The 17,375-nt window shown below is 38.1% G+C and overlaps 2 protein-coding genes across 2 annotated transcripts; both read right to left on the bottom strand.

Moving 5' to 3' along the window:
- Window positions 1–353: 353 nt before the first annotated feature.
- Window positions 354–10,250, bottom strand: l3mbtl1b (L3MBTL histone methyl-lysine binding protein 1b). Its single transcript, XM_026284915.1, has 21 exons — window positions 9,829–10,250; window positions 7,873–7,989; window positions 7,576–7,765; window positions 7,306–7,501; window positions 7,112–7,226; window positions 6,953–7,004; window positions 6,397–6,491; window positions 6,081–6,185; window positions 5,819–5,954; window positions 5,285–5,376; window positions 5,053–5,204; window positions 4,895–4,971; window positions 4,505–4,590; window positions 3,547–3,657; window positions 3,275–3,389; window positions 3,085–3,184; window positions 2,787–3,011; window positions 2,631–2,692; window positions 2,066–2,211; window positions 1,912–1,974; window positions 354–1,806 (listed from the first exon to the last, which is right to left on the bottom strand). The coding sequence occupies exons 2-21, from the start codon at window positions 7,981–7,983 to the stop codon at window positions 1,678–1,680; spliced, it is 2,358 nt and encodes a 785-aa protein (XP_026140700.1). The 5' UTR covers window positions 7,984–7,989; window positions 9,829–10,250; the 3' UTR covers window positions 354–1,677.
- Window positions 10,251–10,817: 567 nt separating this feature from the next.
- On the bottom strand, window positions 10,818–15,429 carry sgk2b (serum/glucocorticoid regulated kinase 2b). The gene is made up of 12 exons (XM_026284917.1): window positions 14,980–15,429; window positions 14,635–14,683; window positions 14,198–14,252; window positions 13,879–13,919; window positions 13,739–13,796; window positions 13,569–13,652; window positions 13,354–13,485; window positions 12,584–12,696; window positions 12,235–12,454; window positions 11,993–12,148; window positions 11,809–11,898; window positions 10,818–11,402 (listed from the first exon to the last, which is right to left on the bottom strand). The coding sequence occupies exons 1-12, from the start codon at window positions 15,044–15,046 to the stop codon at window positions 11,253–11,255; spliced, it is 1,215 nt and encodes a 404-aa protein (XP_026140702.1). The 5' UTR covers window positions 15,047–15,429; the 3' UTR covers window positions 10,818–11,252.
- Between the last annotated feature and the right edge of the window lie 1,946 nt (window positions 15,430–17,375).

The raw sequence follows: 17,375 nt of genomic DNA, 5'->3' as shown, positions 1-17,375 counted from the left end.
AGAAACAGTTATGTTATCAGGCAAGTTATTTTTGTAATTGATTTTTATATATATATATATATATATATATATATATATATATATATTACAAACTAATTATTTTTGCTCTCAAACACATTATGCTTGATGTATAAAACACACACGAGAGAAAATCCAGTTGATCCAGTTTTTATAAGTGTTACCTTTCAACATTTCAGTTTGGTATAAGAAAAGCATGTGGGATAATTATGTATTCTGTACGACAGAAAACAAAACAGTTGGGTTGGAAATTTTTATTTATTCTTTCACTCAATTTATCCATTCATCCATTTGAGACTGAACCAAAAAAATAAAACTCACAGTCACACATAAAGTCTGATTAGAGAGACATTTAATCTACAAACACACACATAAACCAAAGAAAACAATCAAAATCTGATATTAACCCATCCTTGACCCTAACCACTGTGATGATGATTCCCCAGATCTTAATGTTCCATCACCATCTAAATGCCTTTATTACTTACAGCCAAATGCATCTGCAGACTTTTATCTATATTTATTCAGGGTTTAATTTTTGTACCCCCAATTTAACATTTTTCTCCAGTTTCAAACCCTAACTGGATCAATTATTCTGAACCTACTGTATAACAACCTGCATATGCATGTGCATATACTGACAACTTTGAGAAGCACTGCAAATCCAAGCCAGTACATGAACAACATGTAAAATCAGTTGAGGCAGAGCTGAGAATTACAGCTGTATTATACAGCAGGTCTGAGATGTACAAAAAGCTTTTGTTCGGTGAATGACAGAACAAACTGTCTTAGTATTCAGGAATGCATGTACAAGGCAAAATGTCAGGGTCTCAAAGGCTTGAAGCACGCACACACACACACCCACTCATTTCTATTCATAACTCTATTTAGAGTCAGTCCAATCAGTCGTTCCACACTGTCCAATTCACTATACAATTCTTCAATTTACAAATGCATTTTACAAGATCAAACATTTCATCTGAAGTAAGTACAAACAGAGACATTCAATTCCAGATTTGCCCAGAGCAAGAATTCCCTGACATTAGATGCAAGCACACATTTATACTTTTTTTTTTCTCTCACTCACACATGCTTGCAAAAGTCTTTCACATACACACGCTCTCTCTCTCTCTCTCTCACACACACACACACACACACACACAATCCTGCTGCCCTCTAGTGGTCTCAAACAGGCTCACTTGGATTATTTAGTATGCGTGTTCAATTACAAACAAATGTCTTTTTGCATTTTTATAACAAAAAAAAAAAAACATTTCAAGTAATAACTCCACCGTTGTGCCTTTCAATCGTAATTAGCCGTCATTTTAGCAACCATAAAAACATAAATATCAACAATGAAAGAATTAAGTTTAAGCTTTGAACAATTTAAGGTGCCTCAGTGTAGTGTACTCCCCCCTCCCAGAGTATAATATGAATTGGTTTCAAAAGAGAATATCAGTCCTAATTAAGAGCGATTGCAGAGTCGGAAAGGGAGACATCAGATCTATATCAGCCTTTAGGTGCGGTGATATTTCTGATCACAAAATTTGTTGAATTGGCGTATTCTGTCAATATCCATCTAGGAGACCAATGAATGAACATTTGTGTTTGCTGGACACATCGGTGGGGGCGAGACATGTTTTTTGATGGAGCAGCAGTCTACTCCTCATCTGCGCTCTTCAGCATGAGGATTGAATTGTAAATTTTAAGAGCGGGTCCCAACTTGATGCTCAGAATCTTAACAATGTCTGACTGAGTAAGGAGCAGGAAGGCCTCGCCATCGATTTGCTGCAGGGAAAAGTAAAACAATTATATTAAATATATAATTACTTTGTCTAAGAACACTCACAGATCAGTGAGTCCTGCACACACTACCGTTTTTTTTCCCTTTACCTCTTTCCTAAAGGTGGCAGCATGCTCTCTGCATCCGGGCAGGCCTCTTACAAAACTTGCCACCTGAAAGAAAAACATCAACAAAAGAGACCCAATAAAAATCTGTGCGTTTAGAAGACCTCTTTAGAAGCTTAGGTGAAGTATGAAATGTCACCTCTTCTGTGTTCCACTTGGACACACTCTTAGCCGTGAGGCCTAAAGCTTCAGGCAAGAGTTTGCCATGCTTTTCCCAACACAGATGAAACCTCGGTGGCTCCCATCCACAAAACACAGACTCATGCAGGAACTGCTGAAGAGAGTCTACACAGACAGACTTTAATTATGACATGGTCTGCAAATGTGTCCACAACAAAGAACATGCTTCTAGTTAAAAATACATTTAGCAAGTTCTTAGAAATGTATTTTTATATTCTTCGTTTCATATGGTGTTGAAACATCAATAAGTTTAAATGTCTCGACTCTTTAATTAAGCTTTTGGCTTCATTATGATACATAAGTTTGACTTCATACCCACCATAAATATCAAACTACTTAAGAGAAATGCTTAAAGAAGAGGTGTATTCAAATGACTGTTTATAAGAAACTAGTTTCGATAAACTTAACAGAGACAGGCAAAAAAGATGAGCATGACTTCATGGGCAACATTCTCAGTGTTTATGGATTATCTATCCATAAATGCTAATCAAGCCAGAATATCACAAAATCTGATCAATGTGTACCTTTCCCGTCAGCTTCCTGCTTCACTTGAGGTGGCTTGACACATTTGGGAGCACTGCCAGACCTGAAGTACAGGAGGAACGAGAAAGAGGTGAGGAGTGAGTGTGTGTGTGAAAGGGAGAGAGAAGTCAAATGGTTAAGTGACCCATGACACTCACACAATGTGCTCACGCACTGAGTGAGCTGGAGGACAGGCGTCTGTGGTGGTGTCAGGGGGTTCAGGGGTGCCGGCGCTGGGTGTGGGAGGGTGCGTCTGAGTGAGCGTTTCAGCACGGCGGTGGCGCGGCGGTCCACTGAGTGTGACCGGTCTCTCTCCGTTCAGTCTGTCCGGCACCAGCCCGTCCTTATTCAGATTCACATCTGAGTATGGACAGCTCACCGCCCTACAATGGGAGACACATTTGCCTTAGAATGAACATTATGGGATGTGTTTGCAGCAGTATGTGTATAACTTACGTGTAATGTGTCCCATACCGAGGTCCTCTAATGTGTCCGACTCCGTTGCATCCTGTGGTTGGGCAGCCTTGTCCTGGAGGCACTGGAGACACTCTGGGACCTGATATAGTTATAATTACGAGTTTGATTATGAGTCTGGTGGGGCCATGTGTGGAAACACTGTATGTACATGTGTCGAGCAGTATGTTACCGTTGGGGTGTTGTAGAGGATGACCTGTCTTCTGACACCAGCCTACTGGGTGCAGATCTGGGCTATCAGCATCTAGCCAATAATCATACTCCTCACTCCAGCCATCGAAATGGATCTATATATAAACACACAGAGAGTTAGCAATGATATACTATTTGTATTGGCAGATTAAATACAATTTAAGTGAATAACTATTAATAAATGACTAATTAAGTAATAATTGTTTTCATGTTGACTTTATTAATGAGATACAGATATATTTGTGTGTAAACCTTGATTCTGTGGTCTTCGACATCAGAGATGGTGGCTACACGGATGAGCATGGCATTACGCTTGTCCACTGCCTCCAGCTTCATCCCGACTTGGAAGCCATGTGGTGGTCTCTGGATGGCCAAAGATCAAAGGTCATTTACAATCCAAATAAAAACATAAATAATAAAAAAACTGCACACATAGAATTTATATTATAAATCAATAAATAAAATGTATGCATTTCCAAAGGGACATTTTTCCCTAACATGTGTTACCTGGGAATCGAACCCATAACCTTTTGCGCTGCTAATGCAATTTATTTTAATTTTATGATAATTTTTTTTTACCCAATGTAAACAACAATATGAAACTAATAATTTTAAATTACACAGAATATAAAGTTAAATATATAAACAAGACTTGTCTAAAAATAGCACATTTATAATTTATACATTACAGGTTTTTGTCAAAATGTCCACAAATTTGAACCAGATAAAAGGTTGTATTTTTTGGTAGTGCTGTGGTTATCGTGATTAATCGAAAACAAAATAAGAGACTTTGTTTACATAATCAATGTGTGTGTACGTTGTACATTTTGTATGCATATATAAATACACACACATACAGTATATGCTTTGAAAATATTTACATGTTATTTATGTTCATATAATTTATATTATATATAAATATTTAATTTAAGAACAAGTTTTCTTCTTAAATATATGCATGCGTTTGTGTATGTTTATAAATACATAATAAACATACACAACATACATACATATATTATGGAAACAAAAACTTTTGTTCTGTATGAGATAAATCGTTTGACAGCACTAATTTTTCGTACATTTTATTTCCATGTTATGCATGCTGACTCTGCACTTTTGCATCACCATAACTAATTTAAACAAACACTGTACCAATTCTATATGATTGAACTCCACCTCTCATGTTTCAGTGGGGTGAATCAAGCCTCACCTGTTTAAAGGCTCTTGCTGGTGCAGCCTGGGCTCCAGTTTCCTCAAGGTACTTCTCCCAAGTGAAAACCTTGGGAGGCTTATAATCTAAGACACAAAATAAACAGATATTAAGTAAATATAAAACCCCTAGTCATCATGCTCATTAGTCTAATCTACTATACTAATCAATTTGAACTGAATAGAAAATGTAAGGTACACTGTAAATTGTAAATATTTTCTTTAGATAGTATTTAAATTCAACTTTAACACAACGTTAAATAAAAGCTAATAACTTAAATTTGGAAATAACATTGTGTTTATAGTATTACTGTGTTTCTCACACAATATAAAATAGAATTCCATAATAATTTGTGAAAGAAATGCACGGACTGCATGAAAAGAGTTTCACCTGCAGGTGTAGTGAGTGTTAACTCGGCCTCCTCACAGTACCCTACCGGATGAATGTATGGACTGCTGGCATCACACCTGAGAACAAACACAATTCATTTACTACCTTAGACACAATCATGGGCAATGCAGAGAATTCTGCTCAGTCACTATCTTTACCAATAGTCATATGAATCATCCCAGTTGTCAAAGTGAATGAGGAGTCGGTTGTCGACAGCAGCAGCAATGGTTGCGACACAGATGAGTGATGGGTTCTTCCTGTCAATAGCTTCCAGCTTCATCCCGGCGCGGAATCCTGACGGTGTGACCGACTAAATATGGCAGAGAACACAGCATGATCTTCAGAACAGAAACGAACACTGAACATTGTGTGCATATGAAATGTACATACCGTATTAAGACTCTTGAAGAGATGTTTGGGGGCCAGTTGACCCCTACAGTTCTTTACATATGTGTTCCAGTTAAACTCTCCATCTCTGCAGCCTGTAAGCAAACACACAATTATTACAAAAAACTGCATATGCAACATATGCACATATTTTTCCATTCCACTGTGCTATTTTCAATTGTTTTTCCTTGTAATCAAACACATTTGACTGTTGTGCTTGAGTCTTGCTACTTTTGTAGCATCTCGAGTATGACGAGGCATTCCATAAATACAGCACATCTCATGACCCGTGTAATTACTATACTATTACATCTATGTTTAACCTCAGAATAAAAACTAGTAAACCATTTTGTAATCACACCAATCAAGTGTACAAAATTGAGATTAAGTAGTTTTAACACATAAAGAGACATCTACAAAACACATCTAATATGTTACAGAGAACAAAAACAGAGCCCTGCACATGAGCTGCTTTGCACGCTGTATCCTTTACAACAGATCATTTTTGCAGTACATATGTGTTACTATATTAAGCACCTTTTGGCAGCAATAGCTTGAGGCCCATTTTTTCACACCAGCCTGGTGGCTTCACATCCCATGAGTCAGCATTTACCCAGAAGTCATAGCACTCAGGGTAACCATCAAAGTGAAGCCGAATCCTGTAGCCTTGCACCTGAAACAGGTGGTGTACATGTCCAAATACACACTTTACAATAAGCACAGCCAAAAACTTCATTTGTTTTGTTTCTTAAAAAATGACATATCAAGAAAAATCACAGGAACTTTTGCCTCTGGTTACCTCTGCAACAGTCAAAACGCAGAAGAGAGCAGGGTGACTGGGGTCCAAGCCCTCTAACTTCATGCCAACTTTAAATCCATTCCTGCTTTGAGGAAACGACTGGTGCTGGATTGCAAACACATAATTATAGAATTTCACAGAATTCATAATTTTAAAAAAAAATTCAGTCCAGTTCAAGTACGACTTTTTTGTTTCTAATGACAAAAAAAAAAACGGATTGACATCAAACTAACCATCCTAATCAGGATCCTAATCATATACTGTATATAACTTTGAAAAGACACACAAGCTATATACAGTGTGCTGCGGCTCTCACCTCCTTAAAAAGTTTCAAGGGAGCAGTAATGGCTCTCTCCTCCTCTAGATACGCTGACCAACTCCAGGTTTTCTTCTTAACCAGAGGTGCAGTCACTATGAACACAGCATCATAAAGAGGCAAGTTAAATGACTTAGAAAAGCATTAAACTGATTATACATGGACAAAAAAAATCATCATTACAATTGATAATACACCGGATAAAGGACGGTTTGAAACTGAGTGAAAATATACAAGACAAAATCTATCCATACAAGCTGAGATGCACCAATAGAAAAAAAAAAAAAAAAAGATTTTGGCCAACTGAAAATTAATCTTCATGTTATAGCTGATAACAGATAAATGGCCAATATTACAATTCTCTATTGTTTTGTCCAAGTTAAATAAAAGACTAAATACTCAAATAGTCAGCTGTTTAAATGCTATCACAACATCATAATGTATTTATTGTGAAATTACATGAAGATTACATTTAATAGCATTATTAAATAATTCATGTTATTAATTGGAGTTTGTGTTTCTGCATGTATGTGAGAGATTAATGGATATTACCTACCTAGTCTAGCAACTTTAGCTGCTCGTCTCCCCTTTGAGGATTTAACCTTCTCCTGAGAAACAGAAATTGCTATTGACCAACACAGTCAATTCCACTTCAGCACATCTCATTAATACTGCATTAGCTCTGCTTTGTTTGAGATGGATGTGTGTGTGTTACCTCTTCCTCCTCGATGTTGTCCTCCTCTTCATCTCCAGATTCCATAAACATCTTCTTCTTCTTTCTCACACGTTTACCTAAACGTTCCCCTTCGACAGCCTCAGCTGGGGTTGACCTGCACACGTACACACAAAGACTTAACACACCATAAACAGTGCAACCAGCAGAGCTCAGTGAATGGCAAAAACATGTACCTGCCACTGGAGGGCTGTACACAAGGAGCGCTGCAGTATTTGCCTTGTAGAAAGGATTCGCGTGGACCAGAGTGACCACATGACCTGCAGTTTGCAGTCGCCTCAGTCATGGGAACAATGGCATTGGGCACTGTACTCACACTGGGGCTTTCCACAGCATTGTTGCCCCCTGCCTGCCTGTGGGGCTCAGTGGAAACTGAAAGAAAGCAAAGAGATACTGAGTCCCAAAAGATTATTTGGTAGGAATACGTGCGAGTTACAGGTACTCACCCACTGTATTTGTCTGATGCTCTGTATTTGACTGGGGCTTTGCAGTCTGAATTGACGGCTTGTTTTGCTCAGGAGAATGAGTGTTGTTGGTGCCTGTAGTTTGAGGCTGTGGGCCGGTAAGCTCCGCCTCTTTAACTTTGGGCTCCACCTCTGTGACGATCTCAAGGGTACCAAATTCAGTCATCCGAAACTAAAAACAGACCAGTTATTGTTTTCTTTTTCTATGCATCAGCACATTCCTAATAGTCAAATATGTCCCTCACTCCTCTATTTATGCATCATATTAAGTATTTGTACCCGAATGTCACTTCCTGGCAAGGTGGCTATGCCGTCCTTCCAATCAAGAGCACTCATCATGTCAAAATCGGCTCCTACGACAGGACCATCACTTGTAGATGTCTCTGCCATCTTTACCTATGGAGATCAAAAGAGAAAATATACTGTTACGACATGGACAGGTGACTGAACTACGTAATGTTTTACATTATTTTAGAGCTTGGCATAACTGCTGAAATGTACAACAACCAGCATTATAAAAATGCCACTGGCATTATTTAATGTTAAATGAGACTTTCCCATAAATTCAGGTTTTCCAAGACTCTAGGAGTCTTCAAAAAAGAAAAAAATAAGAATAATATACAAATATCGTAGAAATATGCTAAAAACATTTTAGCTGTTTCAGTTTACCTTAATGCTATTTTAAATTATTTCAAGTCTTGAGGACTTTGTTGAGGCCCATCAGTGCATTTCAAAACCAAAAAAATCTACTGCGGGTGGCATAGAAAACTTTGAATGCAATATAATATGAGACTAGGATATAAATGCTTTATTTCCTTTGATTTCTATTATAAATGACTTGAGTTTTAAAATACTAGTCATTGTACCGTCTATGGTCAGTGATCTTCACATGCCTATTAATAATCACTTCCATAAGGAAAAAGCGTATATGAAATTCGCGAAGACGTTTTTAATTAGGTAGATCAGCACACACTGTTATAGTAAACAACACAAAACTGCGATTTCCGTTATTCAAATATGACGACTTCGCCTCGAAAACAATGTTTGGACTGCGGCTAAAACGTCCGCAACTCACGAAAGAGCAGCGCGGCGCTCGTAGTTCCGCTCAGGGCCGCTAGAGGGCGACTGCTGCTCGCAGGACGGACAGACCCAAGCACTCCAACGAGCACCAAAATATGCATTTCTTTACAGTTATGATGTCAATTTGTAGGGTCTAGTTCTGTATGCAGACTCTTACTGACACATTTAACCCACTTTGGTTGTTACTAATGGATGAAAGCGATTAAAAGTAAAGTTAGTCGAACAAGTTCAGTTTTTCCTTGTTTTAAAGGAATCTCGATAAATCTGCACTTTAGAACCTCGCGGATACTTGGGATGACAAGTTAAAACGAACACATCTATGACGGATTTGTTTTAAACAATGAAGTCGTTATTTAAGGACGTTATCGTTCGCATGAAACGTGCAATAGTGTAATAACGTTCTTGACCTGCCGTTTATCATAAATCTAAATTTCATCAAAATCCCTGACCGTGCTGTAACGTCACTTCGGAAACATCATCTAAAGGCTCGCCTGGTTTGGTAAAAAACATTTGTTTGGATATTTTAAGTGAGGACGGAATTTATTCTTAGCATAAATAAAGTGCGAGCGCCCATTATTAGCATTCGACTGACACACAAAATGGCGGAGCATAGCTAAGGGCCGCCGACACGTTTAAAGTATGTGAATTATAACAGTTATCTGGTCTGATTCACGTCGCTTGGACCTTTAACCAACACGGGAAGGGCAAGTGTACAACTTGTTTTATTAAAACGCAATGTTTTCTCCTTCGTCAACAAACTCCTTACTTTCCCCTTGTCACGGAATGTGGTTAGCCCGACTGATGCTAGCTCTCTAACATTAGCAGCGCATCCTACAATAAACCAAACCAACAGTTTCACGCCTTTCTCCAGAAGAAAAACATTTCCCGAGGCACTTGGAGTGAGTTGTCATTCATCCGTATAGAAATATAACAACTCGGGTGCACGCAGACCTGAGGAAATAATAAATTGCATGCTTTTAATTTCTTCTGCACAAACTTGCCACTTCTATTTATCTTTAAGGTTTTTAAACCTCGTTGAAAATATCCGCGGTGGTTGAAAAGTATTAAACAAGAAACGCACTCTCTGTTCGTATCGTTGTTTACTGCGTGGATGACGACATTAACGTCGTATTTATTGATAAACGTGCGACTCACCTCGTTTCTTCGTAACTCTTATTTAGAGCTGGATGGTGGCGTTACTGCGCATGCGCGGGTTCAGATGTGTCTGTCCAACTTCTGCAGCCCTGATAAACTTCATCGCAACGAATGTGTGTGACAGATGCTCTCAACAAAAAGCCAGTGCAACTTTGTCCGAGTGTGTCCTTACACGACTCTTGAATTTACTTTTGTGCTATACTCGTTTTTTCAATCGGGGATTGTTGCTGTAAAACAATTTAAGGCCTTAATAAGGATAAGGAAAATGGTTGATTCTCTTTGCGTCTTCCATGCACATTAAACACAAACAGAGCCGTCTATGTCGTTCAAACGGGTTGTGATCGTTCCGTTTTAACGCAGTTTTTAAAGCGCGTGCTCGCTGAAACCTGCCGTTTTCAAGAGTTGGATGTTCATATCCTTTCATTTTACAGTCTTTAGTGGTGATGATTTGATTTCCTGTATCAATCACGTGTTCGGATTTTCTCCACAAATCTCTTTTGACGGCATATTTTGGTCATATGCGATAAAAAGGCAGAGCTTATTAAAAAAAAATAACACTGCGTCAAGTTGTAAACTGAAGTTCATATAATCGTTAAATAATGTTTTGACGGCCGCATCGCGGCAAAAGTGTTGAAAAAGGAAGACAGCGACAACGCCACAAGATGGCGCTGTGAACTTAAAAGTGATAACCCCCAGAGGTTAGTGCGTTGTTTTCAAAGTAGGGTTGAGATAAATTTAGGCAGCAGAGCGTAAAACATGATAAAGAATTGCAATAAACACCGCAAAGCAGTCACAAATTATAAATTCCAGTGGTCTGTGGATGACAACTGTGTGATTCAGGTCTCGATTTACAGTAACTTACAGCGTTTGTGCACAACTCTGAATTGTAAGCTTGTACGTTTTTGATTATTTAATTAAAACATATTAACTTTGGCTTAAACCATTTATAAGTAAACTCCATAATGATAATGATACTCCATAACCCCGCATTTGCTTAAAATAATTTTATTGTTTCCACAATTCCTCCAAAAACAGACATTCTTTTACTGATGATACAGTTTCATCAAAAACATTTAACCAATGCCTTCTGAATACTATACACGATTTAATTAACTTTGAGATCTCACAACTTTTACAGACAAACATCTGATGCAACCTGTAGTTTCGCTTCATCTCATCACAGTATTGTAAGAACACCAATCTTTGTATTTCAGTACAAATATCTTTTTATCAAATAGGGTTAAAAAAGGAATTAAATAACATGAGTGTTAAACACGGTCACATTTGATAGAAACTTTGTAGTCTTGTGCAAAAGCATTGGTCCAGCTAACATAAAAATGAACTGTGTTTCAGAGTTTGTTTAAGTTAAACATGGTTAGAAACATGCTCGGACAAAATGTCTATTGGTCTGACATAATTCTGTCCTAATGTCCACGAGTCAGTGAGAGAATGTTTTCATTGATGTAGGTGAAGTCAGGAAAAGCAGCTCCGTACTCCTCACACGCTCCTAGCGACTGCGGAACAGGAAGTTCTGTAAACCGAGGGTCGATGTTGGCGAGGTCACCAGGGCCAGACTGAAATACAGACATGTAAACAAAGAAATGATTTACATTTTATCTCTCTGAAATCATCTCTCATCTCCCACACCCTTTACTCAACCTCTCGTTGTTCCAAGCATTTGTTTATTCTGTGGGACACAAAAGAAGATATTTTGAAGAATGTATTTGTGCATAAAGTGAAATGTAACATTATGAACCTCAGTGACTCACTTTATGGACTAAAAAATAAAACACAGAAAAAAATATATTTTGAAGAAAGTCTTTGTCCATACAGTGAAAATCAACATTGGCATTTTTCAAAAAATCGTATTTTGCGTTCCACAGAAGAAAAAAGTTGGACTGGTTTGAAACAGTAAAAATTTTAATTGTTAGGTGAATGATCCCTTTAACAACAAATACATCAATAAAAAGAAAAACTCACCAATAGGGGAACGTAAGGAGGAGGAATTTGCTTTGCAACAAGTTCATCCCAATGAATAGTTGAGAAGAATGGATGAGACTGCAGCTCGCTCTAAAAGCCAATTGAGGACAAAATGACATTTAGCCACTCACAAGACAAATGCATTTCAGATTGTTTGTGAATGTGTGTGTGCTTGTTGGGTTACCAGGTCACGTTTTGCTCCAAGTCTCTTGGCCCTGTCCCTGTTTAACAGTCTCTTCAGCAGATCTCTGGCTGCACTGGACACTAAGGGTTTTAATACCAATGGCTGATAAATAATATTTCTGAGCATCTCAAGACGATCGGCATTGTAGAAAGGTGGCTGGAATGAGAAAGAGTGGGTGTAAAACACACCTGTCTACCTGTATTATTTATTTAAATGAGCATTCATTTGGTGGTTTCGTTTACCAGGCCATAGAGCATTTCATGAAGAACAGCTCCTAAACCCCACCAGTCCACAGTCCTGTCGTACTCCTTCTGCAGCAGAACCTCAGGTGCTAAGTACTCTGGCGTTCCACAAAAGGTTCTGGTGGTGTCATGTCCACTCATTCCTTCCTTACACAAGCCAAAGTCGGTCAGAACCACATGACCTGCAGAATCCAGCAGAATGTTTTCTGGTTTCAAGTCCCTGTGAGCATGTGAGAGAGATGGATTACTGCAAATCTGCTGGAAGTTCGTGTTCATTCTGTTCTCACTAAGCACATATGAATGGGCTTATCTGCATTATAGAGGCACAGATATTTCAGGATGTTGGTACCTATAGACAATCTTCAGGGAGTGTAAGTATCCTAAAGCACAGGCCATCTCAGCAGCATAAAATCTGGCTCTGGGCTCTCCAAACACCCCCTCTCTCTGCAAATGGTAAAAAAGCTGCAAAAATGACATAGACAATCATTAATACATGCATATCAGTAGTATTTGGATTTGCCACAAACACATGAATAAATCATTCTGTGGACCCTGGTTGAAAACAGCTGTTTTAAAAGTTCAATTTCAGATAGACTAAATCAGTAATTCCTTATGTCCTATAAACACTTTAGATCCGAAATCGCACCAGTCTGGCTTTGCAGAGATGGACTAACAGATGTAGATAATGCGACTGTAGTTCAACTTTGTCCACTACAAATGGCTTCGTTGTTGTTTTCTTTCACAGAGGTGATGTGTGATTTTTCAGTTCAATTTTCAATTAAACATTGTGTCAGAGAAATACAAACTGAAAACCAGCTCTAGCTCAATTATAAAGTTCTGACCGGGTAATCCGGTTATTGACTTGAATTTACGAATGAATTTATCATCATAAACAAGTCCAGATGCAAAGCTGTTCTGTACTTGATTGTGTATGTGTTCCTAAAAGTAAACTTATTCTGATAACAGCAACACAAATATATATATACACTAACAGACACACAATTAAGAAAAAATATATAAAAATTTTGTGTGGGTTAACGGGTTAGGTTGTAGTATTTATAACTAGCAGTAAACAAAAATAATATGGAATGTCCCTATTTAGTAGCTAAGTAAACATACCTCTCCTCCACATGCATAGTCCAGCACTAGATAGAGTCTGTCCTTAGTCTGGAAACTGAAGTGGAGCTTCACCAGGAATGGATGATTAAGAGTCTTTAACAACACTCTGTGCTCACACATGACATTTCTTTCCTGTACAAAAACAACACAGTAAATACACAGACACATTATGAATCAACTACCGTAATTATACTCGCATATTTATACAGTCATACCTCCTTCCTTGCTAAGATGATGTGTTTCTGTAGAACTTTGACTGCGTAATGTCTCCCATTTTCCCTGTGTGTGGCCAAGAACACCTGAGTACAGACAATCAAAGAAAGGTTAAAAAATATTCTTACATTAAAGGAATACAGAGCAGAGTGAGATGCTATAAACATAATACCTTGCCAAAGCTTCCTGTCCCGATCACCTTCAAGTAGTCAAAATCAGCCGCAGATACCCTAAAATCATATTGAAATAAATATTTCTATGTAATTGTATTTGTTTCTATCCATGTAACTTGATATCTGAGGACTCACTTACTGAGACTGTGGCTCCTCTGATTGTGGATTACTATAACAAACCTGGCAGAGAAATCAGGGAGAGAGAGAGAGAGAGAGAGAGAGAGAGAGAGAGAGAGAGAGAGCGAGTCAGCAGCTTACAGTGACATATGAAACCACAGCACAGTTCACTCCACTTCCTGTGACATCAATAGATTACTGTAGGTCAACCAGTGCAGCAACTGACTTGACCTTATGTCTCTGAAAGAACTGGAGACCTTTAATACTTAGAGTACGATATTGCTAATCTGTATGTAGGCCAAGAACACACAAGTGAACATGAACTTGTGAAGTTCACTCACAGCTGCTGCTCCCTCATCTTCAGAAAGACTAGCTTCAGATCGCAAAAAATCCATCCTGTAATGAAAGAAAGAAAGCAAGCATATCAGAAAAGTGCAAGTGCTTTAGACAAATGTTAAGCTTTTTTCTACAGCTATGTATTCTCCTAAAACTGCCTCAAAGTCATTCAACACCTATTTGGAACAGCACTTGGTTACTGGTATCACTTTGGAATGTTACTATAAGTAGGTCATGGTCTTTAAAGCACACTGGTGGTCAATCTGTAATGACATCGTAGTGCAAAGGACTAAGTAATTCCTGATTTTTCAGATGAACTTTGCAGAAATTATGAAATTATAAGTCAATCTTCTGAACTCTTTGTACTGGAACACATATAGAGCCATGCTCTGCTTCACTTTTAGCTCATGCAATGGAAAATGATGACTAGGACGAAACTCACTGTTGATAGATAGGGTGGCTGGATCTGAGCTTCTTGTCCTTAATTAAAGCTGACAAAAATAAAACACATAATTAATTAGTTAAATATCTCCATATAGTGGATATCTCCAAACAAATATGTATAGACAGTAAATAAATATTTATTTACCTTTACAAAATTAAAAAGAATCAAATGTCCATGTCTGTATGTATATATTAGATATAGTACATTTATATAACGTTGTTAAAGTAAACATTAAAACATTTAATGTACTGTGTCAAATACGTTCTGCGGTATATCTGACCCAAAATCTCGAAATGTCTCTTTTTATTAAAGTTTGAGGAATAGCCTAGTATTTGAGCTTACCTGTAAAATATGAAACGATTCCCTTCATTTTTGCGTAAGTGACGGGACTTTTAGTCTTCTTCACCATGTTTTCGACGAGAAGGGCAGCTGTGACTTGTGAGTCCGTCGGTAGTCTGTTATCTTACCGGTCAGTTCTGGTTGAGCGCTGCCTCATGAGGGGAACCGTGACCGGCTATTTTTTGCAGGACACGTGGTTCTCCCAAAAGCTGTGACGCCACTACGCCCGTTATTCGACAATTGGACAGCGCCTTTCTCTCTTTAACATACTGGGTCCGACTCCTATCCCATAAATTCCATAAAGGTTTGAACCCAAATGAAATATAAAACGTTGTAAACAACATTTCAGTTGCCACAAAAGTTACAAGGTTGTTAGAGCGCGCTACATAAAGGGCTGAAGAATTCGCGTTCGCGAGGAGTTAACCACAGCAACCTCGAATATCGTACTGAACACTAATTTTGTACAAATTAATATTGGTTGCTCGAGAGTAACCTCAGTTTCTCTCTGAAAATTACTGACAGGACATAAATTCCTTTTCGCACTAATGTGTTTGGCCTATGGTTGGAAGGTTTCATAACTGTTCTTGGATAGCTAACTACTTTTTGATACTTAAGGGGGAACACTCATCAAATTAAAAGTTCTCTTATTGCCGTGTTGGCATGTTAACCCTCTCAATCAGCCAACTTTACAGGTTACATAAGACACATGCCTGCTTGTCACCACAGCCAAATGCACGTATGCAAAACACACAAAAACATTCATGTTCGTGCGTTTGACATTAATGCTGAAAATGTAGCAACCTGAACAAGTATAGTGTCTGTTAACAGTCTCAATGCAATGACAACAACAGTTTAGGATAAGCACAGGTTGTTACACATGCATGCTGAGGTTGGCTATACAACACTAAAGACTGGTTTACGTACTGTAATATAAAGCATGATACCTACACTAGATTAATTGATAGATTATATCAGATTTACGCTAGACTAGATTACACAACATAAGAAAAAAGGGTGAGGAAGTGAAAATCAGAGAAGATATGTGTGATTAAGGTTGTAACTTCCAAGAAATTCACTGATCTCTCTGACATCACAGAGGGGTGGGGATATAGAGAAATCTATTTTTGGCAAGAAGGTTAAGGGACAGTCAGCCCTGATTAGTTTCCGAATCAGAGAGATGACACCATGACACACAAATACACATGCAAAGATCCATGTATCTTTGTCAAATTACCTCATGGTTTCTCATTGGGAGACATGGTTAACAATCTAGAAACAAATTGTGATTAAGATATCACAGTGTACAGTAGCTGTGGCACATGCCAAATCAACCCCGTGCCTGATCACAGCCACAGGAGGCGCCTCGTTCAAGTGCTCATATTGACCTGCACTACATTTGCACAAGACCCTCAATAACGTCATTGTAGATTTTTAAAATCTAAGCTGCTTGTCTTGTTGCAAGATCAGAATCACATTGTGGCTAAAATATTAATCTTTAATTTCTTAAAATCTCTTGGGTACAAGAGAAATCCAAAACACATGAATAGTGTAAACATAGTGGCTTAACATCCTTAAAATTTAGTTTAGGTCCAACTTGAAAAAAATTAATTTATTATGAGTAAAAGCTCAATTCCCATTTGTGACCCTGGACCACAAAACCAGTCAAGGTTCAATTTCTTTAAATTAAGTTTTATACATCATCTGAAAGCTGAATTAATAAGCTTTCCATTGATGTATGGTTTGTTAGAAAATATTTGGCTGAGATACAACTATTTGAATTTTTTTTTTTTTATGTATATTTTTTTTACGCCTATAAGTCGCTTTGGATAAAAGCATCTGATAAATGACTAAATACAGTAAATGACAACCCTGAGATTCATCTGCCTGTTTTCTGAACGTATTATGGTCTTGCATAGGGTGACTAGATGTCCTCTTTTTCCCGGACATGTCCTGTTTTTGGACCTTGAAAAACGTGTCTGGCCAGGATTTCTGGCTTTTGCTTTCTACAGTCGCCATTAGTGTGAATTTTTGTATTCAAAACCTGAAGAAGACTGTCCAGTCCCACCCACTTCCGCAAACTATTCTAATATTGCATATATAATTTCCGCGCATCAGGGGGAATCAATATATGGAGAATGTAATCAATTTTGTGATCATGCGTGCTCTGTGTAAAGGAAGATCAGATATTTGTCAATGAGTTCAGGATCTGTTGAGCAGTACATCCTCCAGCATGGTTTGTCAGCCATCTCTCCACTTAACCCCGTGATCAGTCGAATCTGACTCCTGCAGCTTGTGTTGGATGCAGGGTTATTGTTTTTTTCTCATTGGAATTGGCCTAGTTTTAAACTGTTGACATGGCTTGATTTTCCCCTGTGGGTTAAAGGTTTAGAAATGTTACA

Source organism: Carassius auratus, chromosome 16 (genome assembly GCF_003368295.1).
Source record: "Carassius auratus strain Wakin chromosome 16, ASM336829v1, whole genome shotgun sequence".
Classification (NCBI taxonomy): Eukaryota; Metazoa; Chordata; class Actinopteri; order Cypriniformes; family Cyprinidae; genus Carassius; species Carassius auratus.
This window is presented reverse-complemented; position numbering and strand designations above follow the sequence as displayed.